The following is a 26,992-nucleotide window of genomic DNA, read 5'->3' as shown; positions in this document are numbered from 1 at the left end:
CTCCAGGCCGGGTTTTCAAGCCCCGAGACGGAAGTCACCGCGAGCCGGAAGCTCCCGGGCCCCGTCACGGACGGGGAGGGGGAGGGGAGGGAGATTCAGGGTAGGATGGCGGCTCAAATTCCAATCGTGGCCGCTACTTCCACCCTGGCGGTAGCCCGGAACAGCAAAAAGAGACCAGGGAGCCCTTCCCACAACGGCAGCAGCGCAGGAGGCTACGGCGCCAGCAAGAAGAAGAAGTTATCCGCCTCCGGCTTTGCACAGGTACACTTCCGCCCTCCTAGCTTGCAAGAGTGCGCGGGGCCGCCGGGGCGAAGGGCGCATGCGCGGGGGGGGGGGGGCGCGCGGGGGCGGGGCGGAGCCGCTGCGCAGGCGCGGGGCCGGGCCGGTGGGGATACCCTTGGTCCCCGGTGTTTGGACGAGTGGGTTTGGGTTAAAGAGACTCGCGCGTTTCGTTGGTGCGGGAAGGCGAGGTGGCAGGTTATTCTTGATTGGTAGAAGAACCGGCCTTTCCCAGGCAGGTAGCATTTAAAGCGAGGCGGCCGACTTCTGTCATGCCGAAAGAAGTCCTCGAGTCTCCCCGGGTCCATCCGAGAGTCCGAGCTGCAAAGCGATGGAGACGGATAGGTTCGGTCATCCGCCGGGGGAAAAGAAAATTCCACTCCCCGTGTTTCCACCCTAACTTGGGTTTGGTGTGTCTTAGCTGAAGGAGTGAAACGGAACGACTGCGATCTGGGCTCTGCAACTTTAGCAGAGAAGTTTCAGCCCAGTGCCTTGTTTGATTTAACTAGTAGTTTGCTTCTCTCTCCCCCACTGCCTTTTTTTCTCTTTTTGCAAGCAGAGTGAAGAGGCAGAGTTAATGCTCCTTAACACCATGGCTTACTTTCTTTTTTATTTGTACTTACTTATTTTTGCCAGTCCTGGGACTTGAACTCAAGGCCTGGGCGCGCTGTCCCTGAGCCTCTTTGGGCTCAAGGCTAGGGGTCTGCCCTCAACTTGAGCCACAGTGCCACTTCCTGCTTTTTCTGAGTCGTTTAAGAGATGAGTGTCATGGACTTTTTGTTTTGTTTTTGCCTGTGCTGGTTTGGAACCGCGATCTTCCGATCTCGGCCTCCTGGTATGTGCATACGTCAGACCGCCTGGAAATTTTTTTCTTACCTTTTGCTTTTTAGGCATTACATTTTGCAATTTTTGCCCAGCGCCAACCAAGGACTTCAGTCCTCTGCAGTCTCAGGCAAAGCTGGAGTGACAGCCATGAGCCAACACACCTGGCTTATTGGCTTAAGACAGGGTCTTGCCAACTTATTGCCTCAGCATGATTCCCCTCACCTCTGCCCTCTCCATAGCTGTGATTATTAGGCATGAGACTCCATGCCTTGCCTGTAATTTATACAATCCATAAGGTTGAATTGTGTCTCAGAGCCCCAGAAAATTCTCTAGTGACCCTTTCCTGTCTTTAGTCTCGTCCCTTCCAGCCAGAGGTCATCACTATTCTGCCATTTTACTGTAAAGTAGATTTGTTTTCAAACATAATATGAGTGGAATCATACAGAACAAGTATGGGTTTCCTTAGCAAAACAATGTTGTGTTTCTCATCTTATTGTTATTATTAAGGTGTTGTTTAGTAGGGGTTACCATTTCGTAAGTCAGGTGATGAGAACATTTCCCTTTTTTTGGACAATGCCATCCCTTCCTTTGCTTTCTCTTTTTTTAATGCCAGGGTTTGAATTCAGGAACTTGAGCTTACTCAACTTGCTTGCTCAGCTGTTGCTTTTTACTACTTGAGCCATACTTGTAGTTTGGACTTTTTTTTGGGGGGGGGGGTCCGGTTGTGGGGCCTGAACTCTGGGCCTGGGCGCTGTCCCTCAGCTCTTCAGCTCAAAGCTAGCGCTCTACCACTTGAGCCACAGTGCCACTTCTGGCTTTTTTCTTTTTGCTTATGTGGTGCTGAGAAATCGAACCCAGGGCCTCAGGCATGCAAGGCAAGCGCTCTACCCTGAGCCACCTTCCCAGCCCCGTAGCTTGGACTTTTGCTAAGTTATTTTGGAGAAGGACTTTAGAAAAGGCTCATGGATTTTTCTGTCCAGGCTGTCTTGAAATGCAGTTCTCTGGATCCCAGCCTCCTGAGTAGCTAGGATTACAGATTTGAACTACTGGTGCCTGGCTCTTCGCTTTTGTTTTACAAAGAGTCTCTTTGTAGCCCAGGCTGGCTTTGCAATCTTTCTGCTTCAGCATTCAGAGGGATAGAATTACAAGCTCAAGCCTAACACAGAAGGCTAAAACAAAAAGAGTCACTCATTGAATACATCTGATAGGTTGTATAAAGTTAAGAACCGATGGACATTTGAGTCATGTACAGTGTTTGGCTTTTATGTGTGAACTGCTCTGGGTACTCTTATGCAAGTCTTTTTGTGTTGTCATTTCACTTGAGTAGTGGAATTTCTGCGTTAGAGGGTAGACACATTAACTAAGAACCTGTCAAATGGTTATTTCCCAAAGTAGTTGTGCAAGTCTGTATTCTTACCAGCAAATTATGAGAAGTACAGTTTTATATCATCAACAATTGTGAGTCCTTTAAAACTTCCGTCATTCTGTTGAGCAGGTACTACAACTATAGTTGTAGTTTATGTTTTTTTAGTTTATGTGTTTCTGATGGCTTCCAACTGCCTTTTCATGTGATATTGACTATCCCATTATTTTTATGAACTACTTGATTATTTTTTTCTAAGGAGTTTTTATAAGATATTGTTGATGTGTTAAGAGTACCATGTGTTCTTTTTTGCTGAACTGAGGATTGGACTTAGGACTTCTCATTTCCCACACATACTCTTCTTGGAGTCCTTTGTCGTGTGTGTGTGTGTGTGTGTGTGTGTGTGTGTGTGTGTGTGTGTGTGTGTGTGTGTGTGTGTGTGTGTGTGGTGAATACTTTCTCCTTGTATGTCCATGATGTGTTTTTAATATTCATATACGCCAACACTTGGAGTCCTTTGTCGTGTGTGTGTGTGTGTGTGTGTGTGTGTGTGTGTGTGTGTGTGTGTGTGTGGTGAATACTTTCTCCTTGTATGTCCATGATGTGTTTTTAATATTCATATACGCCAACACCAAGGGATGTGGTCAGTATATTTGGGGAAGAATGCTTGTTTTGACTTAAAAAGTAGCATTGATCACGTTCCACCATAGTAAGCTTCAGAGAGTGGCCAGATGACTTCAGGAAGCTGGAAATTTCCATAACCCAATGTGGTAGAAATTTCAACTTGTTGGCCTCGGGACTGTCACTGAGGAGAAGGGCTGCCTAGATGTTCTCTGAGGACCCTCTCCATTTCAACTGCAGCCACACAAGAGGCTGCAAAGAGTAGGACATTTGCTTGTACAATGAATTCTATTGTCTTGATTTTCCTCTTCCCAGCTGGTGTCTAAAAAGATAAAATAACTGTGCAACATGTTTTAGATTTTTAGTTCTTTAATCCATAACACATGTAGCCGTAACACAGTACTCCCGTGAGTACTGCCTGGGATTTTCCTGAGGAGACCCTCATCTCTGTCCTTTGCTCAGTCTTCCTGTTCTGTTTCAGTTCAGTTCAATCGGCAAGGCATTGCAGTTGTGTATTTCTGTTATGTGTCCACAGTATGCTTAAGACATTCCAAAGTTGTAGCTTGTCTCTATAGGCTCGAAGAGAGATGGACAGATGTACATTGTAATTGCTATCCATTATTGATTCTCAAAATTACCACAGCTTTAGTGGCTTAAATAACATCAGTTTATTAGCTCATATTTCCTTAGATCAAATGGTTATTGAATCACATATCTGTAAATCAGATGGCTAGGTTGGTTCTGTGCTCTGTACCTAGGCCAAAATCAAAATATTTCCTATGCTAAGTTTTTGTCTAAAGGCTTCAGGAGGAGTGATTGTACTTGGGCTTATTCAGCACTTGGTTCTTTTGGAGTGGTAGGACTGGAAGTCCCTATTTCCTTGCTGGCAGTCAGCTATTGCCCCCATCCATGCCTTATTAGAAGCCCTCTTCCATCTCCCAACCAGTTACAGAGAATCTTTGCCTTTTTGCCCAATCCTTCTTAAGCTTTGCATTATCTCCTGCTTCTCTCATCTCTGAATCCCAGGATTTAGATTTAAAGGATTTATGTGCTTACTGCTTGGGTTACTTGGATAATCACCTTTGTTTAAAGTCAGCAGAGTTGAGATCTTAATCACATCTGGGTACAGCAGTATCTAAGTTAATGTTTGTGTGAGTAACTGCTGAGTTGTGTGTACCTGGTGAGAGAACAAGCTAACATTCTACCTGTCACTGGAAGGAAAGGCCAGGAAGATAGGATGACTTTTGAATGTACTATCAACATTTTCTCACCTTGGTGTCTTATCACACCTGACAAAAGAAGGTGAGGACTCCATGCTGGAAATAATAGCAAAGTAGAGAGAGGTAGAGGCACCGGGGGACTTGAGGTTGACTTGAAGGGGCAATGGGTTTCAATATAGAAGTTGTACCAGGTTCAGAGCTGTGGATATCTAAGATTAACTCTGGTTGCCCAAGGCTGTGATTGTATTACTTGAGTCAGAAGGAATTTTACAGATCTCTCAGAACTGAAATTTTCTTATGTCAATAATAGCAGGTATTTTTTAAAAGAATGAAGTACATAAAGAAGTATCTAAAGGATATAAAGTAAATAATATATAAAGTATATAAACAAGAGTGAAGTATATAAAACTTTCACAAGATTTAAATACTTCAAAGTCCTCAGGACTTCTGGTTTTGGTTGAAATTTGGTTGAAAATTATTCTGAGCAAAAACATTTTGCATCAATCCTAAGAAAGGTGTTGAATGGTTTATTAGTACAGAAATAGTTTTGTCTAAGTTCATCTGGATGGTTTTTAAGAAGCTGGTGGTGCTGGTGGCTCACACCTGTAATCCTAACTATGTGGGAAGCTGAGATTGTTGAGATTGAGGTTCAAGGCCTGTCTAGGGAGAAAAAAATTCCATCAGACTCCTTCTCAGTGAAAAGCTGTGTGCATGTGTGGCATGTACCTGCTCCTTATTTCAAAAATAAAGAGCAGTAGTGAGGGGTGGAGGTGTGGCTTAGTGGTAAAAGCGCCTGAGGGCCTAGGTTCAAGTCCCAGTGTCTGTCTTCCCCCCAAAGATGAATTTTTAGTTTAGCAGAAACTATAATTGTTTATACTTGCTAAGTTCTAAAAATTGTCTTGGCTCTACAATTCTGTGTTTAGATTTATATTTTCAGAAAAACTCATATAGACTTCCAGGCATTTTGCTTATGATACTTCAGAAAGGATTAATGTGAGTTTGGTGGATTGGAGAAAGTGAAAGAAATAATGGTGAATGATAGTAATGAATACTTATTGAGACTTTAGTGAGTGCAAAGCACTGTTGTTATACTTTCTAAATAGCATTCCTTCAATTCTTAAAACACCTCTTTGTGAGTTGTTACTCTCATTTTACAGATTAAAAAAAAAGACTAAGACTCACTGGACACTATATTGAAAATGAACTCTAAAACTTGTAGGTGGGATGGAAGGGAAAAACTGGGAGAGAGAGATGGAAATGGGCCACATATTTTGTATGCACTCTTGACCTGACATATGTAATTGTAACCCATCTGTATATCACCTTCATAATAACAACAAAAAAAGGACTAGAGCCATAGAGAAGATAAGCAGCCCAGATCATACAATAAACAAGTCAAAGTTCAAATCAATTCTTTTTTTTTTTCCTGCTCCTGGATCTTGAACTCAGGGCCTAGGCACTGTCTCAGATATTTTGCTCAGGGATAGTGATCTGCTGTTTGAGCCACAGCTCCACTTCTGGCTTTTGGTGATTAATTAGAAATAAGATTCTCACAGACTTTCCTGCTGGGGCTGGCTTCAAACCATGATCCTTAGATCTCAGCCTCTGAGTAGCTAGGATTACAGGTGTGAGTCTCCTGGCTCCAAATACTTTTCTTTTTTTCTTAACTATCTTTTCTATGTCACTCATTACTTTGGAAGATGTGATTTGTGTTTTTGTTTTTTTTTAATAATCAGATCCACATATAGCTTTTGGGGTACAGAAGAATGCTTTTGGGGAGATTTTACTGGGGACATGTAATACATATAAGGCCCTCCAAATGCCTAGTCTAGTTAAGACTTCCTAAGAAACCTGATTGTCCTCTAAACTGATTTTTAGTTAATAGACTTCAGAATTGAGGTTAATAAACAGTTAAAGAGTCTGAAATTGAGAGGTATTAGTTGTTTCTTTAGAATAAGGGATGACCAGGAGAATAGAAGTGATGACACAATTTTCTATAGTTGGAAGCAGACAGAGAATACTGGACTAATTTTGTTTATTCATATTTTAAAAAAATCCAATCAAGCCAGACACCAGTGGCTCATGCCTGTAATTGAGCTACTCAAGAGGATGAGATCTGAGGAGATCAGGGCTCAAAGCAATCTGTGGCAGGAAAATCCCTGAGACTTTTATGTTCAATTAACCACAAAAAAGCCAGAAGTGGAGTTGTGGCTCAAGGGGCAGAGTGTAGCCTTGGGTGAAAATCTGAGGGATACAGCCCTAGGTTCCCCTCCCCCCCTTCCTCCTCGCAAATCATTCTATCCTTAGCTTCAAAAATTATGACCATCTTAAATCATGTTATTCTTTCTGTGAGTGGATGTAGTTTTTCATTTTGTACTCAGCATATAATGTTGTGTATTATTTTCATTTGGCATTACTTATGACCATTTCCCTGTGTTGACAATCTTCTCAATTAGACTTTGAAAAGTCTAATAGATTGTAATGTCTAATTGACTTCATTCTGTTCTAAGAAAATATGTGCTGTTTAGTTAACTGACTTCATAGAATATTTAGGTTGCATGTCATATTTTTTCTGTTTTAACTAATCCTACAGTCACTTGTAGTTTTAGCCTAGAATCAACCATCTTTAAAGTCTAGAAAACTATGAGATAGATGTAGCTGGTATTTGATTTTTCAGTGACGAGACAGAAGGGCCAAATTTTCTTAAAGTCGGACTTGGAGTTGTGCAGGCTGCTTTGTGGAGAGACAGAGAGCCATTTTATCTGGGCTGTACAGTTGGAAAGAGCTGAGCCAAGATGGTAGGCTGTGCTAACTCCTATGTTAGGGGCAAGCTGGGTTTCTTTTTCCTAGGATTTCAGTCAATACTTTTAGTGCTGCAAGTAGGGGACAATACTTAAGTACGAGGCATTTCTTTGGCTCCCTTTATTTGAATAGCCTAAAGAAATTCTCAATAATTTTGTAATATTGTAATGTTGAATTTGTAATATTGAAACTCGACATCATCTTAAATTTTATTTGATGGCATCAGAGTGTCATAGACTTGACCTTCCTTGTGACTAAAGATCTCTTCCTCCCATCCTGCTCTTAGTAGACGCTTAGGTCTCAGCTTAGCTGAAGGTGAGACAGAGGATGAAAGTGAGCTGACATAGGAGTGGAAATAGGTCTGAAGAGGGAAGACAGCAGGAAGCTAGCTCTTGATAGAGAGGCAGGAACCCTCTGGCTTGGTGTGACTCGGTTCATAGTAAGGTGGCTTTCTTTCTCTGCTTCTTCTTTAGCTTAACTGGCCTGCTGCAAAGAGAAAAGCAGAGGCTGGAGGAGCAGAGGAGAGAGGGAGCCTAGAGCAGGCTATACCTGATTTAAAAACATAGTGCTTCAGCAGATTATTTTCATTCCTTCTCCATGCCTCTCTAGCTTTCTGGAACAAATGACTTCTAGTCTTTCTTCATGTCACCTCACCTCTCCAAGTTGGCAGCTGTGCTTGTCTGAGCTTGTCTGATGGTGTGTCCTTTCTCCTTTGAGAACTTCTAGATTGTCTAAGGCTGGTCTGATGTCTTAACTACTTTTCATAGTGGTTTCTGGGGTAGAAAAAAAGCTTCAGTTGCCTGGATCCCAGTGAAGCTTCGCTGGCTTTTTCTCCCCGAGACCTTGGGACCTTGAGTCAAAAAGCCTTTGTCAAAAAATCCCCTGAGGGCTGGGAAGGTGGCTCAGTGGTAGAGCACTTGCCTTGCATGCCTGAGGCCCTGGGTTCCATTCCTCAGCACCACATAAGCAAAAAGAAAAAAAGCCGGAAGTGGTGCTATGGCTCAAGTGGTAGAGCGCTAGCCTTGAGCTGAAGAGCTGAGGGACAGCGCCCAGGCCCAGAGTTCAGGCCCCACGACCGGACCCAAAAACAAAACAAAATAAAAAAATCCCCTGAATTCTTTCCCTTTCACTGGTCCAATGCACCTTTGAGTTTCCCTCTAGAATCCAAGGAGAAGAATAAAAAAGGTGAGAAGCAATCTGGAGATTTCTGGAGTGGGAGGAAAAGCAGGCATTCCTAGAGGATGGTCCCTGGGGAATGGGCAGGCTTTGGATGATTCTGTCATCACTGTCACTGTCAGAAACCTTGGGACTAGAATTTCCTCCTTTCTCTTCAGAATCTCCTCTTTGTTTCTTCAGCATCTTCTCCCAGACGGAACCAGTATTAGTAGTCATAGTCTCTGTCTGTCTCTGTCTCTGTCTGTCTCTGTCTGTGTCTGTCTGTCTCTGTCTCTCTGTCTCTCTCTTCTCTGTCTCTGTCTCTGTCCTTCTCTCTGTCTCTGTCTTTCTTTCTGGGAATGGCTTCTTTTCTTCTAACACCTCTTAAAAGATCAATTTCAGGATAAATCTACAGCCAAAGGTTTTTACCTATGATAGTGTGAATCGTCCTTGAGTTCCCCCCTTCTTTTTCTTGTGTGTGTGTGTGTGTGTGTGTGTGTGTGTGTGTGTATACAAACTTTCTTATAAAAATGAACTTACCCAATAATACAACCACTCCACTGTTGGGTATTTACCCAAGAGAAATGAGAACATTTTCCGGCAGCTTTATTTATAACACTGAAAATAAACCAAATGTTCACCAACAGGAAAATGGATAAACAGATTTTAACACATCTATATATTGAATTCTAGTCTGCTGAGAAGTAGGAAAATACCAACAACAAACTACTGATCCATGCAGCAACATGGACATTCTCAAAAACTTCATGCTAACTCAGGCTCATGTCTGTGATCCTAGCTATTCACAACATAGATAGGAAGATTTTGACTTGAGGCTAGCCTGGGCAGAAAGCTAATGGGATTCTACTTCAAAACAACAACAACAAAAAAAAAACAAGACAGATCAAGAATGACAAGTATTGCCAAGTGCCAGTGGCTCACACCTATAATCCTAGCTACTTATAAGAGGCTGAGATCTAAGGATCGTGGTTCAGTTCGAAACCAGCTGGGGCAGAAAAGTCCTTGTGAGGCTCATCTCCAGTTAACCACCCAAAAACTGGAAGTGAAGCTATGACTCAGGGTGCTAGCCTTGAGCAAAAAAGCTCAAGGACAGCGCCCAGGCTCTGAGTTTAAGCCCTACAACTACTACCAACAATAACAACAAAAATGAATGACAAGTATCACTCTTTTTTCAGTTGTATGAAATCTACTGCTTAAAAAGGAATGATGGGAATGCTAAATAGCTTCTGTTTGGAGGTGGATAGGAGTGGGAAGAGGAAGGGCAAAAGGACAGGGTATCTGGGGATGAATATGGTCAAAGTTGTTTAGACACAGATATGAGAATAGAACAATGAAACCTGTTGAAATTGGCTAAGAAGTAGAGGAAGAATGCGAAAGCACAGTGCTGGAAAGTGAATTTGATTGGGTACATTGCATGTATTTAGGAAATACCATGATGAAACTTCTTTGTATAACTAATATAAACTAATAAGATATTATGAATAATAATATAAAAATAGAATATATATATATAAATAATAAAATATTATGAATAAGAAATAAAAGCCCCTGGACTTCAAAAATAAAACAAACCAGGTATAGTGATGTGGTGCCTGTAATCTCAGTTATGTGGAAGGTAGAGGTGGCAGATCATAATCTAAAGCCAGCCTCCGGCCAAAGTTAAAAACTAACTCTATTCTACAAAAGAAATAAAGCAAAAGGACTAAAAAAAAATTGTCTTGAATAATAGAGTACTTCTCCTGAGTTCAAACCCCAGAACAGATCACCTTTACAATAAACATTTAACAAACAAAACACAAAATGAAATGGATCCAACCAACCAACCAAGACCAAATTTTTGACGGGGCTAAAGAAGGCAGAGGCAAGAATACATGCTGTCCATTCCATGTTTGTGAAGTTGTAGAATGGCTTGAAAGTACAATGGTAGGAATTAGAGCAGTGATTGCCTTTTGGCCTGGAAGGCATTGTCCAGGAAGGAAGAAGAAAACTTTCTGGGATAGTAGAAGTATTGTGTCTTAACAGAGATTTGGTTAATGCTAGTATGAACATTCGAGAAACTCAACAAACTTATACCTAAGGTCTGTGTCTTTCACTGTCTGCAAATTGTATCTCAAGTTTTAAAAAAGCTTATTGTAGTCTGGGAAAATTGGAATCTCATTACAAGTCACAAATTAGTTCTTACTTTGACTTGTTTTTTTTCTTTGTGATGGTTAGCTTAAAGGGTTTTTGTTTTGTTTTTATTTAAAGCATATTAGCTTGCTTGTCAAGGCACTTTCTGGCTTCAGTCGGCTGACCCATGGCTGTCCAGCTTCCTCTCTGTTTTCCTTCCTCACAGTGCCCTTGTCCTGTCTTGCCCCTACTCATACCTATACCTGTACCAGCTCTAGCCTGGGCTTGCTGACTGACTAGACCTGTAAGGACCAGACCTTTTTGTCTTAAAGCTTCAAGTCACAGCCAGGAGCTGGTGGCTCACGCCTGTAATCCTAGCTACTCAGGAGGCTCAGATCTGAGGATCACGGTTCAAAGCCAGCCTGGCCAGGAAAGTCTATGAGACTCTTATCTCCAATTAACCACTAGAAAACTGGAAGTGGTGCTGTGGCTCAAGCGGTAGAGTGCTCCTTGAGCTGAAGAGCTGAGGGACAGTGCCAGGCCCAGAGTTCAAGCCCCATGACCCAAAAAAACCCAAAAAAACAAAAAAAAACTTCAAGTCACAGTTGCCAAGATCAGCAGGAGTAAGGACTAAGTGGTGTCATGGAGATTATAGAGGTTTTAGATTTGGCCTGACCTCGGGTCCAGTCAGGTCCAGTACTATATGGCCTTGAACCTGCCTGCCTTCCCTCCCCCACCCCACCCCCTGCAATCCTCAGTTTTCCTTTCTGTAAAATGGGAATAGTGGATAGTATGTCTTTTGTAGCAGTTGTTGGAATGAAATGGGCCAGCTTGGGTAGGTTACCCATCCCTGAGCTAAGCACAAAGGGGATCAGGAAATATGGCAGCTGGGGCTTCTGTCTGTCTCTCCTGCAGCCTCTGCATACATACAGATGCTCCCTATGTGTGGGACAGGCCACCTCCTGGCACTCTGGGTACCCTGTTTCCCTTTCCATGCCGGTGTTTTAGGCAGCAGAAGGGGGGAGATCCCAGTAGGAGAAACTAACCTCATGCTATTCTTACTCTGTTGAAAGGGTGTCAGCATGGAAGCCATGACTGAAAATAAAATGGTGTCCTCAGAGTTTAGCACAGGACCTGTGGAAAAAGCTGCCAAACCTTTGCCATTTAAGGATCCCAACTTTGTGGTAAGCATCTAAAGTGTTTTGAAATATATCCAGACAACCACACTTGGCCTTTTGTCAGGCTATTCCTGCGCTGAGGTGGCTCTGGAGACCTCTTCTTTTAACCTGGGCTGCCACCTTCTTTCCATGGGCTATGAAGGGAAGAAGGAGCAGACGGGCCCTCCTGTTGATCTCCCTGTGTGCCAGACCCCAAGGACTTTGGTGTGTCTTGTGGCATTTACTAAAAGGCAGGCCATTCCCATGATGATTCTTCCTGTTCCTTTTTGTTGATCTTAACACATGTATTAGAGGAGGCTTGAAAGTGTTCCTCACTCATTTCTTTAAATAAAGCTGTGGTACTGTTAAGTACAAAAAGGGTACTCTTCTTATCACTGGAAGATTAGAATAAGGTACAGTGACTCAGATTGCACCTTTAGAAGTTTATTGTGTGTGTGTGTGTGTGTGTGTGTGAATGCGTTTGGGGAAAAAAATGTTACCAGTGTCTGTAAATATGTCGGAAGTCTTTTCCATTTTATTTTGTAATCTTCACAGGACACACACACACACAATTAAGCTGTCCAGAAGGTCTGCCAGGATTGAGGCTTACTCAAGTTTTCCAGGATCACTAGTAATTTACTAGGCAGAGAAACTTCCCCACAAGGGACTTGAGAGATGCAGTTGTGAGGGTAAATTTAATTTTGTAAGTCATGGGTGAGTTCTACGCTCAACCCAATAAAGGGTCTGTGCATGTAAAGAAGTAGCTTTTCATTTCTGTTCTGTCATAAGCCCTAACTCATGGGTTTCAACAGTGTGAAAGCCAGGGTTTTGTTGTTTGTTTTTTAAACAAAGATTAAAGTATACTGTGAAATACTTTTTAAGCGACCCCAGCAGTACAAACCATTGCTGATAGAATGCAAGGTACATACCAATCATCATTAAGCATAAATGTCAGGTTTTCAAGTGGTAGCCTCCATTGATTTTTTTTTTCTTCTTCCTTCTAATCCATGCTTTTAATTTGAGCACTCTGGCCATGGTGGCGCGGTAGCTGGCAAGAAGAACAGAACCTGGAAGAACCTGAAACAGATTCTCGCTGCTGAAAGGGCATTGCCGTGGCAACTGAACGATCCTAACTGTGAGCTGTCCAGAGCCTTCCCTGGGTTTATAACTTTCTGAGAACAAACCCACGCTGTTTGATTGTGTTCATGGTATTTGTAGGAAATTGTTTCTAGCTTAAGAATTTTATAGTGCCGTAAAATCCTGGGAAATTATGTACATATTTCCTCTTAACCATCCTCTGTATTGAGTCTGATTGTTTGTGTTGTCATAAGTATGTGGTTTTTAGTTTGTTGTTAACATTTTGGTTTAGGGAAATAGTTCCTAATAGGATAATATTGATGTTTCTATTAGACAAACTTCTTTTTCAAAAGTCTACTCTTAAAATTTATTTCCAAGAACAAGGTAGCTCAGATAGAGAGCCAGACTTAGAAGGATTTCCAACAAGTGGCTTAAAGGCCAGCTCTTTCAGAGTAAATGATTTCTGCTGCAGTAGGTACAAATCTGTGCAAAACCCTGTTACACGTTCTGTCCAACTTCATTGGAAACTACAGGCTCAAAGAGCGCTCTGCCTCCCAACCCTGCTGTGCTTCTTTCCTGAGGGTGACTCAGTGACAAGTACACTAGTCAGTTACCTGGGTGTGGACGTACAGCAAGCCAGATCCAGTTGGTGGGTTATATGGCATTTCCCCACCATCAGCCCACATAGCCTGAGACTGTAAGCATGGTTTGTGGTTACAGGAGCCTAGCAGTTCCCTGGTGACAGGGTGGGGCTATAGCAGAGCCTGCCCTTGGTCTATGACACATAGCACCATTGCTAATACTCCTCCCTTACGAATTCTGTGATAACTATTCACAAAGGAACAATTCAAGAATATTATCAACTGTTGTTTTAGAGAAAGAAGAAAAGAAAGAGCTAGACAGTCTTAAAGCCAGTTACCTGTTTTTTTTCTTCTTCATCTTCGTTTTTTTTCTTCTAGACTTTAGTATTGATGCTCCTCCATCCTTTAAACCAGCCAAGAAGTATTCTGATGTTTCGGGTCTTCTTGTGAGTATGATTGTATCTCTCTGTATGCTAATGTTAGATTGAAAATTTCACAGTAATGCCTATCCAAATAGTGTTTACTATCAGCCACTGACGGTCCTGCCCGGAGCCTGGGCACTGTGCATAGGTGATGGCTTTGTGCACACTGTTTCTGCTGCAGTCTGCAGTGTCCAGGGAGCAGACTGGGAGGAGGATTGCTTTCAGAAAGCAGGAGACATAGTGGCCCTTCCCTTTCCTCTGCCTGTAACTATGTGACACCACACAAGAGAAATAACTTTTTTTATCCGGAAATTTTAAAATACTACATTTAGATAATTGGTTGAACTTGAAAGAAATATTTAGTGTTGTGAATGTAGCTCAGTAAGAGAGCACCTACCTAGTATGCTGGAGGCCCTGGGTTGGATCTCTGTCATCTTAGAAAAGAAAATTAAACCTCTGCATAGAGGTACTGTGATAAAGGCAGTGGCTTTCAGAGTCATTTTTAAACATCAGAACCCCTTTTCCAGATGAAGTGACTTTACAGAATACGCAAACCTAAAAAGGCTGGAAACCTCCGCATTACCACCTGTATGGCTCTTCTGTTCTCTTCCCTGTTCCCAACAGAGTCACTGCTCAAGTGCTTTGCGGGTACATAGCTTGGGAACCACCAGCAGAGCTGGAAGGATGAGATGGGCAAATTGCCGAAGCCAGGTACCAAAGAGAGCCCAGTTTCTTATGTGCAGAATGTAGACTAAGTGTGAGATTTGTAAAGGTTTAATTTTTAGTTTACCTTTTATTATTATTACTTTTGCCAGCCCTGGAGCTTGAACTAAGGGCCTGAGCACTGTCCCTGAGCTTCTCTTGCTCAAGGCTAACGCTATATCACTTGAGCCACAGCAGCACTTATGGCATTTCCTGTTTATGTGGTAAAGAGGAATTGAACCCAGGACTTCATGCATGCTAGGCAAGCACTCTACCACTAAGTCACATTCCCAGCTCTTGAGCCTTTAAAAAAAAAATCTCTTATAAATATGGAAGATGGGCATTTTCTCTCAGCTACAGAAGTAAAGACTCATGTAACTTTTTTTGTGTGTGCCAGTCCTGGAGCTTAAACTCAGGACCTGGGTACTACTGTTCCTGAGAGCTTCTTTTGTTCAAGGATAGTGCTCTACCACTTGAGCCACAATGCCACGTTAAGCTTTTTCTGAGTAGTTTATTGGAGAGATTTCAAATTAGGTTCCTCATATCTCAGCCTCCTGAGTAGCTAGGATTACAGGCACAAGCCACTAGCACACCCGACAGCATGTCACTTTTTAAACTCATATGTACATCATTTAAATGTTTTGCCTATGAATGGAAACATCTGGCTATAGCTTCTGTAATAAACTGATTAAACTAATTATGTACATCATACAAAGAAAGCGTGTTGTGATGTTGTACTTTTGTAATTTGGTCCCCAATCTGACAGTGTTGGGATGACGAGCTTTGAAGAGGTCTTTTGAGCTCTGTTTTCTTAGCCATGTAGTCTTCTACTACGCCTGTCTATTGCTGAAAATATTTGCATGTATTTGACCCATTTGAATGGTTGTTTATAGCAGGGGAACTAGTACTTTCTTATGGCCAAAGTGAACATTTCTGCTTGTGTCAGTTTTAAGTTTGTAGGAAACTGTGATTATGGCCAGACTTGAAGTCTGGTCACCTGGAACATCAGCTCTCTCCTCACTGTTGAAAGCAGCTCCTGCTAATCCAATGGTTTTCACCCTTTAGGAAGCATGAGAACCATTTTGAAAAACATTATTCTAGGTTTCTATGGCCAGAGGGCTTGCCATGGTAGGCATTACCTTGACCCTTATGCCCCAATGCCTTTAAGAATTTACATAGAGCCAGGTGTTGATGGCTCATTCCTGTAATCCTACTTAGGAATCTGTGATCTGAGGACTGCAGTTCTAAGCCAACCTAGGCAGGAAAGTCCATGAGACTCTTACCGCTGATAAACTACTCAGAAAAAGCTGGATGTGGTGCTGTGGCTTAAGTGCTAGAATGCCAGCCTTGAGCCAAAGAAGCCAAGGACAGCATCCAGGCCCTGAGCTCAAACCCCAGGGCTGGCAACAACAACAACAGCAACAACAAAAAGTTTACAAAGAACTCTATCAAATTATTGAAGGACAATCCCACAGAAGAACTAGCAAGGAGGATATAAATAGACAATTAGAAGAGAGGAAAGACAGATGGTAGTAAGTAGGCATTCAGCCTCAATGAGAATGCAGTTAGACTTGTCACACAGGGAAGAAACAGCCCCAACATAAGGAAACGATGCACTCATACCTTGCTTGTTTGAGGTGAGAATGAGTACTGAAACTGCTTTCTCAAAGGACAATTTGGCTCTATATCTTGTGTCAAAGCAAAAGCCAATGACCTGGCAGTTTGCTTGCTGGCAGCTCCTGGACAAATAGGATATACAAGGAGAATCATGCAGAAATGCTTTTGGAAGGCTGTTGGAAGACGTAAAGGCCTGTCACTGGGGACAGTTTCATACTGTTCTGTGAGCTGCACGCTCATGTAACAACATCATGGCCAATTTTCTAAGATATAGTATCAACTGCAGGATTCAGAGCTGTGTAAACAGTCTGCTATTACATAAAAATCATCACATTCACTCAACGAAAACATTATGTAAAGCTGGGCACTAGTGTCTCACGCCTAGAATCCTAGCTAGGCAGGAGGTTGAAATGCTTTAAAGCCAGTCTGGGCAGACAAATCCTTGAGACACTTATCTCCAATAAGTAACCAAAAGCCAGAAGCAGAGGTGTAGCTGAAGTGGTAGGGTGCTACCTTTGAGCAAAAAGTCCAAGTGCAAAGCCCTGAGTGCCAGTACCAAAAAGAAAAAAGACAGTCCCTTTCCCAACATTTCATGATTTCTCTGGGATGTTTATGTGTTGGCAGAAAATCGTGGTAAAGGGGTACTTTAGTCTTATTCATAATGTTTAATTTTTTTTTAAATAGGAGAACACAGTTCAGTCTGTTACTTGTGTAATTTAAAGTCACAACATTACAACACTTGGGCTCACATTACACTGACTCCCCTGTCCTCCACCAGCCATGCATGTATCTGTTTCCCTGGGCTTGGGAAGGCATACACGATCACATCTGTGATTAGTGACAAGGTGATGGGAAGCATTATGGCTCTAGGTGAGTCTAGGGAGCCATGAATACTGCCTGTCACTCTGCTGTAGGAACCCAACATTGCTGAATGCCTGTTTGCTTCAGCTCAGCTCAAGGCTAGAACCCAGAGGAGGGGAGACTAGAAAGGAAGCTCTGCCCTGATTAATTCAGCTTTGGGACGTCATGTGTCATCTTCGTTCCTTCTCTTCAGAATTGTTGGGTGCTGGCCCTTGGATCAGGTTAATCTGCCCCAGGTTTTGTTGGTGACCTTCTTGTTGGTGCTATAGGATCTCCCTTCCACATTGGTTATTCAGCAGCCTTTTTGGCCCTGAGGTCTAGAGTAGACTGCCTGGCTCAGCACAGTTGGTGGTAGGAGTGAAGCAGCCACAGATCAAGCCAGACAGACCGATGATCCAAGCTGGATGCACATGTTTGCAGCCTCCCCTGCCAGCTCTTTCACCTAGCTGCCTCAAGGCCCTGAGCCCGCAAAAGAGACTTGTCATTGTTCTTTTTTTTTTTTTTAAATTGAAGCCTTCCCCTATATTACTGTTATTAAAGGAAATATCTAGATCAAGCCAAAGGATCAAAGCTATACTTTGTACAGAGCTCTAATTAATCTTAGCTTTTGAGGAATAAATCTCCATTCTCCTGACACGTAACAGCTAAATAATTGAGTACGATCCCCAGTGGCACGATTGAGACTTCAGAGCATGAGAAATCCATGACTCAGTTCCCTTTGGCTCATAGCCTTTTTCCGAACCTTCTCCTGTACCAAACCACAGAATTACTGAGCGTCTAAGTCCACACACAGATGGCAGCAGGGGAGCAGACAGTCCATGCTTGAGTAATGGGACATTATCTGTCTAGACTTTTAATGGCATCTTTCATCTTTTTTTAAGCGCTTAAAATTATTCATGTACATTTTCTTTTTCAAAATCTATAGAAGCCACCTATTTTGAAGTGTATACTACTTTGAGGTGAATTATTTTCTCTACATGGAAAAAACAGAAACCAAAGATTGTCGAAGATGCAAGTTCTCTTTCCTGCAGTGGTTTGGATCATCTATTCATGTGTGCATTCATTCCTTATTTGTTGTACGGACCCTGATGGAAGGCCCTTTGTGTGTTCCACACTGCACGAGATGGAGCTTGTCCACAGTGATGATTAAACCAGTGCACTCCTCCTTCATGGCATCTCATAGCCATTGTATGCCTTAATCAGAGTATCAGGCTGAGAACCACAGAACTAAGAATTGCGCAGGCAGGCACTTTGGTCCTGATTTTGGAGGGCAAAGAATATGCTTCCCTGAGGGTGGGGGCTGTGGAGCCAAGTCCTCAAGGGTGAGCAGGTGATTACTAAGTACAGTAAGCCATTCGGGGCTGGGACTCCCGCTAGGGAGAGGAGGAGGAGACATGGCTGGAAAGAGTTGCATAAAGACTTTGGTGATTGGAACCAGAGCATGGGACATGTGGCTAAGGATGGAAGAGACCCAGGGCCTGAGGAGCCACACTGAGGATTTGGGCATTTGTCCCAGGAACAGTGAGGAGCCATCTTGAGAGGTTTTATACTATATACAGAATGACGTGATCAGAGTCGCAGGTTACAAAGGTGATCCTGGCTACAGTTGCAGGGTGTGGTCCCTTCCTGTGGCAGGGTGGGTGTGGGGAGTCAGTACAGCTCTGGGGAGCAAGATATGGAAGAGGTAGTGGTAAAGGCAGATCTGGAGAGTAGGACATGGAGGTACTTGGTACAAAAAAGACAGCCATGGCCCAGCATGCATCTGGGCAACTCCTGCCTTGAGGAACACAAACCTAGGCCTTCTGATGGAAGGAGGCAAGAATTTGAAGGCAAGGAGGAATGGTCATGAATTCAGTGTCGGTTGGATGTGTTAGTTATACGTTGGAGCCACTGACATGAAGAGTATAGGTAGATGCTAAACCCTGCTGTAGTGATTACTCTTCTTTACTCTGTGCTCTGAATTATTTCTCAAGTCTGGGAAGATTAATGAGCCCTTGCCAAAGTGAGCAACTTAGTGTTCTCAGTGACAGTAAAACATGAGGAAGATCTATTGCATTTGGTGTAAAATAGAGAAAAGATTAAAACATGACCAACATGCCCTTCTTGTTCCTGCTTCTCACCCAGGCCAACTACACAGACCCCCAGAGCAAGCTGCGCTTCAGCTCCATTGAAGAGTTTTCCTATATCCGGAGGCTGCCCTCTGATGTCATCACAGGCTACCTGGCCCTGAGGAAAGCCACCAGCATCGTTCCCTGAGCCTGAGAAATGGAAGAAATGTTTGTGAAGCGGAAACTATTGCCATGACAGACTTTGGACTCGTCATTTTGTCTCATGGAAACAAACTCTTTCTGCCGTCAATCTGAAAATGTCAGTTCTGTGCCTTGGGAAGAATGTTTGGTTTTTAGTTTAAGAGTTTGGGTTTTTTTTCCCCCCTATGTTTTCTGTCCAAGTGTGATATTTCCTGTTGAATTAAATTATACTTCAGTTGTTGCCTTAAGTAAAATTGTTTGACAAGAAAATAGAGCATAATTATGCTTTAAATTTAGACCTAGTTAGTCCCCAAATTTTGTTAACAAGTTGTAAAGTGTTGTCCAACATTTAAAGACTGCAGTGAGTCCACAGTAGTTCTGGGTTATTTCTGATTCCAATGACTCTCTTTTAGAGCATGTTGAAGAGTATATGTAGTTGCTAGGGCCTGAAGCCCTACATATACTGTAGCATCTACATAGCAATCTACATAGGCTCTAGCATCTTCGTAGGCTCTAGCATCTACATATACTCTTCAGAATGCTCAGAAAAATCCCGAAATTGGGTCTCGAGAAGTTCACCCCGACTCCAGTGTCTTCTAAGGGTCTTGAACTATGAGAAACATTAATACTCCCTATCCAAGAAGGACTCTGTCTTGGTTCAGGGTACTGCCCTTTGGCTCCAGCCTATTCCAAAAAGCTTTGCTTCCCCATCTTACTGGGAAAAGAAGCAATTCCTTGCATCAGGAAAAGGATTGTGAAGATGACCCTAGCCTCACTGAGTCCTACTATTCTTGAATGAGAATACTAGGAACCTTAGGACCAGCTTATGGGCCAGCTGCTGTTTCTTTTAGGGATTATTAATTGTGCAGATACCCTTTCTGGGAGTTGCCCTGGCCTCCAACTTTCCTAGCCTTGGAGGAAAGAAAACCCCTAGGAGAATAGCCTTCCAGCCAGTGGCAGTGACTCAGAGCCTAATTTTCTTCCTCCAGGTTCAGCAACTGCAGGGTCCCTCTCAGTAGGAAGAGTACTGTGTAGCCTCCTCCTTTTCCTTGACAAAGCACCTGAGGTTACAGCTGGGGAGGAGGGGAACTTTTCTAAGCCACAGCCATCAAAACATTTGACTGGGCTTTAGCGTCAGAGTTGTGACAGGTTGGGGGCCTTGCCCAATTGAGTGGCTAATGCAGTGGGTGGTTTGGGATGGGTCAAGAATTGCACTTAAAAAGTGATTCTGTGAGGTTCACTCTTCCAATGAAATCAGAAGTCTCAGAAGAGAGAACTTGTTTCCCATGAGGACCCCCAGATGGGCATTTTCATCCAACCTGGATGCTGGATGGTGCCTCAGACTTGCCTTTTCAGAATCAGGTGGTCTAGTGGGTATACCCTAGGGAGGACTGTGAGCTGTCACTCCTGCCTCAGTTTCTAGGTGTATGTTCCATGAGCAAGTCAAGAGTCATCTGGGACCTGCTGCTAAAATGCAAATTCCTGGGCCACACCTGAGAGCTGACCAACTTGGGGGAGAAAGGCCCAGAAATCTGCATCTGATAGACCCTTGTGTGACCATGGAGTGTGAGAGCCACTGGCTGCCGCAGGCATAGTCAAGTTCCTAGACACTTTGCTTCCTTCTTTCCTGTTTCCCTGCCATGTTTTGTTTGTGGCCCTCATTTTGCTGAAGAGCCTTAAGTTCTAAAGACCAAGTCATTTCTCACTCCATCTTCCAGAAGGCCATGTGAGCCAAACCAAGCTCCAAGCTGTGAGTGACTGTTTCCAGTAATGAGTCCTCTCAGTTTGGGAATGTGCAGCTAATCTGCCCTGGGGGGAACAGCCCTTGCTGACCATGCTTTCACCTGGCGCTTCCGAGGTCTGCCTCTGATTGTACATAAGAATCACCTGTGAGGGGAGGGGAGGAGGGGGTGTTCTATACCAAGGAGATTTTCTGGGGTTTGCTCTTTATTAAGGTATTATTTATAATTTAGTAAGAAGTCATTAAATTCAGTGTGGTACAGTGAGTTTTTATCAACACATACGTAGTTGCATCTTCATCAAAATATATGAAGCCATGTGTGATGGTATACATCTGTGATCCTAGCACTCAAAGGTTGAGGCAATAAGATCTCAGGTTCAAGACCAGTCTAGGCTATATACTAAGTCTGAGGCTAGCTTAAACTAAGTACATGATGTGTGTATTTGTGTGTCTGTATATGTCTGTGTTTTGTCCATTTATTGTTACTATAATTAAGCCTGAGTCTGGCTAACTTTATAAACAGTTTAGATCAAAGTTTTATTTAGATCACAGATTTAAGAGCAATATGCTAGCATTAACTCAGCTTTAGTTAAGAGACTCTTCACTATGCCACATTGTAGAAGAAACAAATATGAGAGGAACCATCCTACCAAAACACAGGAAGTCAGAGAGAGACTGGCTCATTTCCTTTTGAGGACATGTCTCAAGACCTAAAGACCTCCCATTATGCTCCACCCCTAAATGGTTTTCTAACAATTGGCTTTCTCCCTTCTCTTCCTCTGACTAACAAGACCCTTCTATAGCTTGTATGACTCTGCTCATTGTGGTATGTCTAATGATTTGTCCCTCTGGTACCTGACCAGTTCTGGAGTTGACTGATAGGATCCAAAGGATAAACTTGGCCTTAAAAGTTAAAAATAGCTAGATATGAGAAATCACATATTTTTCTTGAGACTACACTGAAATCCAATCTACTTTGAAGTTCAACTCTTTCTTAATATCAATATCTGATGTGTGTCTCCATTGTAAAAGAGGAGAGAAATCTTGGCATATTTCGGAACTAGTGTTGGAGAACAGTCCTGGTGAGTGAGGAAGATCCACTGGCTAGTCTCCATGTGTCCATTCAGACTTTACATGTATTTTATAATTGATTTGGCACTTGATAGAAGGCTAACTGTATTTTCACTGAGAAGTCTCTTCTTAATCCATAACTTAGGAAGAGGTAACAAACATTTGATGCTATTTGCAAGGGTGTATATCTGGGAGTGTTTATTGAACTTGGTAAAAATAAAGTATAAGGAAAGAAATGGATGGAGTATAGAACTTGATCATGTCATCAAATGAGGCATATACCTTGCGAGAGATAGCAGATGATACTCTCTTATAAATGCATGAAATAATTATTGCAATTTATAATAATGTCCTACTGGAGGGAATTTGTGGGGCTCATTTGGAGCCTTATTCAAACGCCAAAAAAACTTAAAATAGTTTTGAAACAATTGAAAATTTGCTCTATTTTGGTATTTGATAAGAATTCTTATGAATGTTTTTAGTTGCAATGATAGTATTGTAATGTTACAAGAAAGGGTTCATAATTTTAGAATTATGAACTGAAATATTTATGCATGGAATGCTAGGCTATCTGGATTTTTTTTAGGATGATGTGGGAGAGAGGAAGTGGATGGGTGTAGTGTTGAAACAAGATTGGCCGTGAGTCAATTATTGTTAAAGCTGAATATAAGTATGGTGTTCTACTAGTCTACTTTTGTTTGTTTTTTAATTTCTCTGTAATTAGAATTTTTAATGCTGTTTTTATTACTAGAATTTGAGATGAAATTGGTGAGCTATATTAGTCTAAACTGGCTGATCAGTACTGAAAGTTTGAGAAATGCTGCCTGAATGGTGTGAGATCTTCAATCAAGGTAATCTTGTAAGGTGTAATTGAGTTATAACTTCCTAAAGCATCACTCAAAAACCAGGGTAGCAACAAAGAACCACAAGGAAAGTAAAGCTGTCCTTCAGATCTTTCCAATAGAGGTATTCATTATGTGTTCCATTGTCCTGGAAAACTGTAAGAGTTTGTCCGTGTTCTGTTGCTAAAAAAAAAAAAAAAAATACTTCAAGAAGGAAAGATTTATTTTGGCTTATAGTTTCAGAAGTTTTCATCCAAGGTGTGTTGATTCCATTGCTTGGGCTGAAAGAAAGACAGAAGAACATCATGGCAGTAAGAGCATGTGGCTGAGGAAGCTACTTACCTCATGGAGTCCAGGAAGTGGAAGAGGAGGAATAGCCAGGGACAAGATGCAACCTTTAAAGATGACTTGATTGATCTACTTCCTTGTAGCCGTGAACTCATCTGTGGATTAACCCATTGGTGAAGTTGGTACTCTAATGATCAATCACCTCTCAGTAATACCACAGCTGAGGACCAAGCCGTCCTCACCCGAGCCTTTGAGTTTCTTGTGGAGTATAAATAAACCGTACTAAAAAGGTTTTGGGATGCATTAGAATGGCTAATTATGTTTCACAAAAAACACCACTGAGCTTTTGCGCATAGAAAAAGATGGACAGCAATTGGGCCCCAATGCTTCTGTTATTGTTTCTCTATGCAAACCTTCCAAACAGCTAAGCAGAAAATCTGGGGAAATTCTACAAATGTGTAAGATCTGGTATAGTTCTCTTTTTTTTTTTTTTTTTATATTTTGGGTCTGGTTGTGGGGCCTGAACTCTGGGCCTGGGCACTGTCCCTCAGCTCTTCAGCTCAAGGCTAGAAGCCTCAAGGCTAGCGCTCTACCACTTGAGCTACAGCACCACTTCTGGCTTTTTTCTTTTTGCTTATGTGGTGCTGAGGAATCGAACCCAGGGCCTCATGCATGCAAGGCAAGCACTGTACCACTGAGCCACCTTCCCAGCCCCGACTAGTATAGTTCTTGAAAAGACTTTTTCTTTGAAAAGACCAGAAACTCTCATCTTTATCTCTACTTAGCAGTTTCCTTTCCAGCTGTTATTAGGGGAGATATCAGTCACCAGGGCCTTGGCTGGATCCTGAAAAAGCTCTTGCAATATTCCACACTGCAAGCCCAGGCCACGGCCTCCTGAATTCACAGTGGAAACACAGAAAGAAATCAGATCTTCACAGAGCTAAGCACAAGGACAAACTGTCAGTGTTCAAGAAACTACTTTCACTGAATTTCAACTCTTCTGAGGGAAGGAGACACAGCCCTTCAACATGCAGAAATGACTGCCAGACATAGAACCCGATGGCCTGGGTTTGAATTGTCTTCGACAACTGACTATAACTTCTCTGTTTGTTCATTTCTTTATCTGGAAAGTGAGCACCAAAACAGTGTCTAGTCTATGAGACCGTGATTGGCAGAATCAAATGATAAAATGTGAGCAGAGCATTAAACTGTCCCTTGCCATGTAGACTGTGAACACCTCTGGTGTGTGCATCACAAAGACACATCTGCTCCTGAATTGCACCTTCTGCTTATTTTTCTCATTTCTCATTTCTTCTAAAAACTCTTGGAGCCACATTTGCAACCCACTTGTAGTGGCTGAACAACATCATTTCCACGTTTTTCTTTATTTCTCTCAATTATTTCCCTAATCCTCATTGCTTTCCTTGGACATTATTCTTTATCCAGTGTATTTTAATAAATTGGCTCAATTTTTATGTGACAAAGGGAATATACAATTAGCTAAATAAGTAAATAAATGATCTATGATTGAGGCTGAGAGGGAGAAAGGGGATAAAGGAATTAGAGTACCCAAAGTCCTTAATGGATGAGCTGCTCCAGAATAAAGAAGGAGCTCATAGAAGCTACTTGCTGGTCCTCTTAAAAATCATTATTACTGCTGGGCATGGTGATATATTTCTGTAATCCCAGCATTCATTCAGGAAGTAGAGACAGAGTGCAAGGTCAGATTGGACCTTGTAACAGATTCAAAGCCAGAGTCTGCTGTGTGAGACCCTATCTCAAAAGCAAGGACTGGTGTGAGAAGAGGGCGTGTCTCACTTGGTAGGCCTGCTTGCTTAGCATGCTTGAGGCCCTGGGTTCTGCCCAGTACTGCAGAACAGAAAACAAAAACAAATCATTTATGTTTTCTTTGGTACTCATCATATATACTACCTTTGTTTGTTTCCCATAAAATGTTTCCCTTAATCAAATAATAAAACCAAATAAAATAAAAACCAAAACCAAAAGGAGTGTGTACTTGTTTAGGTGTCTGGGCTGAGTAGGAAAATGAAACATCCTCCTTCCCGCTGTAAACCCAGGACTCCTGAGTCCACCTGGTGTTCTTCCATGACTCGGTGGCTGCTGTCCACTGGTGCTTCCATTCCAACTGCAGACAAAGCCTTTCCTGGGAAGAGGCATTGTTTTCCTGGCCGACAGGATGCTGACTGCTGACAGGTGCACAGTATGTCCCAAACACAGCACTGTCTCCACGTGGGGTCAGGAAGATGAGTCACATCCACCAGCCCTGGTGACTTGGAGCCTTGGATCTTTCCACAGTCAATTCGGGAGGCTGTGGCCTGGGCTTGCAGTGTGGAATATTGCAAGGGCTTTTTGCAGGGATCCAGCCAAGACCTTGGTGACTGATATCTCCCTTCATAATAACTGGGGAGGAAACTGCTGAGGGAAGATAAAGATGAGGGTTTGCAGTCTTTTCAAAGAAAAAGTCCCTTCAGTAGTAACAGACCTTAAAAATGATGCTCAAAACTACATTTGTATGCTTTCCCTCAAGCTTCTTGCCAGAGTCTCTGGGAGGTTTTGGAGAAAAATAGTAACCTAAGGATTTGTGCCCTGGGGTACATTTTTCTCTGAAATTCAAAGCTGCCATTTCTCCCTTGTAGAGTGGCAGAGGACCAACACTTCTGACTCAGCCTGAAAGGCAAACCTGAATTCAGGGAGAAAGGCCAGACAGGACTTGTTGGGGATGGAATATGTAAGTGCATATTGGGTCTAAAACAACAAAAACAAGTTCCCATTGAAGCATTACCTGGTCCAGAGCCCTTCTCAGAGAAGAACAGGCTGGGAAAGATGAATATTCCCTCAAAGAACAATCATTTTCCTAGGCCTAGGGCAAGGCTCCTCTTTCATTTGTAAAACAACTTTTATTTACTTACTTTCCTTCTTTATCTTTCTTCTCTATTATTTGCAGTACTAGGATTTGAACTCAGGGCCTTGCATTTCCTTGGCTGGCACTCTTATCATTTCAGCTATGCTTCCAACCCTGCTTTGTTTTTTTGTGGGTTCTTTAGGAGATGGAATCACAAACCATTTCTACCCAGGCTGGCCTTGAAATGTGATCTTCTAGATCTCTACCTCTTGAATAGCTAGGAGTACAGATGTCCAGCCCTTCTCTGTTTTAACAGAAGTTTAAACCTATTGCACAAAGCATCAGATTTGGATATGGAAAAAGACTCCTGATCTGTAGCTAAGTGGATAGCAAAATCATAGACCTTTAGATGAGTCCTGTTGTGGTTTGATGTACATGCCCAGTTCATGTACTAGAGTCACCCCCTCATGCAACAGTGTTGAGGGGTGGGACATTTATGAGGTGACTAAGCCCCAGGGTCTCTGTCATCATAATGGATTCATGGATATGGAAGGAATGGGATTTGTATCTGGAGAGTGTGTTCTTGAATAAGAAGGATAAGTTTGGCCCCTCCCCCCACTGTCTAGTGTGTCTTCTCTTCCTTTCCATGAGAAGACCACATAGTACCAAGTCCTGCTAAGTCCTTGCTCTTAGACTTCACAGCCTCCAGAACTATGAGCAAAATAAACTTCTATGGCTTATAGCTTATTGAGGATGTGGTAATCTGATATAGTAGCAGAAAACAGATTAAAACAAATCCTTTTTTTTCCTATGAACATTTAAATTAAAAACTTCAATAGAACATTTAAATAGAAAATAGAAAAAGAATGCTCTGCTTGTTTTCTTAAGATACAGGCTTTTATTTCAGTGGTGGGGGGGGGCGAGGAAGATATTGGGAGTTTTGAAATCAGGACCTTGTGCTTGCTAGGCAAGCACTCTACCTTTGACTCGTGCCCACAGAAATTTTGGGTTGTTTTATCAGGTAGAGCCTCAAGCTTTGTTGCCTGTGTGCAGCTTCAGACTAGCATCCTCTCATCTTCACCTCCCCACATAGTTGAGATTACAAGTGGGCACTACCATGCCTGGG

General features: G+C 42.4%; 1 protein-coding gene across 1 annotated transcript; it reads left to right on the top strand.

Annotated features, from left to right (window-relative positions):
- Positions 1–15: 15 nt before the first annotated feature.
- Positions 16–22,564, top strand: Ino80c (INO80 complex subunit C). The gene is made up of 5 exons (XM_042675165.1): positions 16–261; positions 11,469–11,579; positions 12,576–12,687; positions 13,589–13,656; positions 18,937–22,564. The coding sequence occupies exons 1-5, from the start codon at positions 106–108 to the stop codon at positions 19,066–19,068; spliced, it is 579 nt and encodes a 192-aa protein (XP_042531099.1). The 5' UTR covers positions 16–105; the 3' UTR covers positions 19,069–22,564.
- The last annotated feature ends 4,428 nt before the right edge of the window (positions 22,565–26,992 follow it).

The sequence above is a fragment of the Dipodomys spectabilis genome, unplaced genomic scaffold (assembly GCF_019054845.1).
Source record: "Dipodomys spectabilis isolate Male_0828 unplaced genomic scaffold, ASM1905484v1 ptg000024l, whole genome shotgun sequence".
NCBI lineage: Eukaryota > Metazoa > Chordata > Mammalia > Rodentia > Heteromyidae > Dipodomys > Dipodomys spectabilis.
Note: the sequence above shows the minus strand (reverse complement) of the source record. Positions and strands in the feature narration are given on the sequence as shown.

What these genes read in the sequence shown, in the direction of transcription:
- Ino80c (XM_042675165.1), top strand. Translation starts at nt 106, where the DNA reads ATGGCGGCTCAAATTCCAATCGTGGCCGCTACTTCCACCCTGGCGGTA. An exon ending in TTAAGGATCCCAACTTTGTG is followed by an intron (nt 11,580 to 12,575) that starts GTAAGCATCTAA and finishes TTTTAATTTGAG; the next exon opens with CACTCTGGCCATGGTGGCGC. An exon ending in GCAACTGAACGATCCTAACT is followed by an intron (nt 12,688 to 13,588) that starts GTGAGCTGTCCA and finishes TTTTTCTTCTAG; the next exon opens with ACTTTAGTATTGATGCTCCT.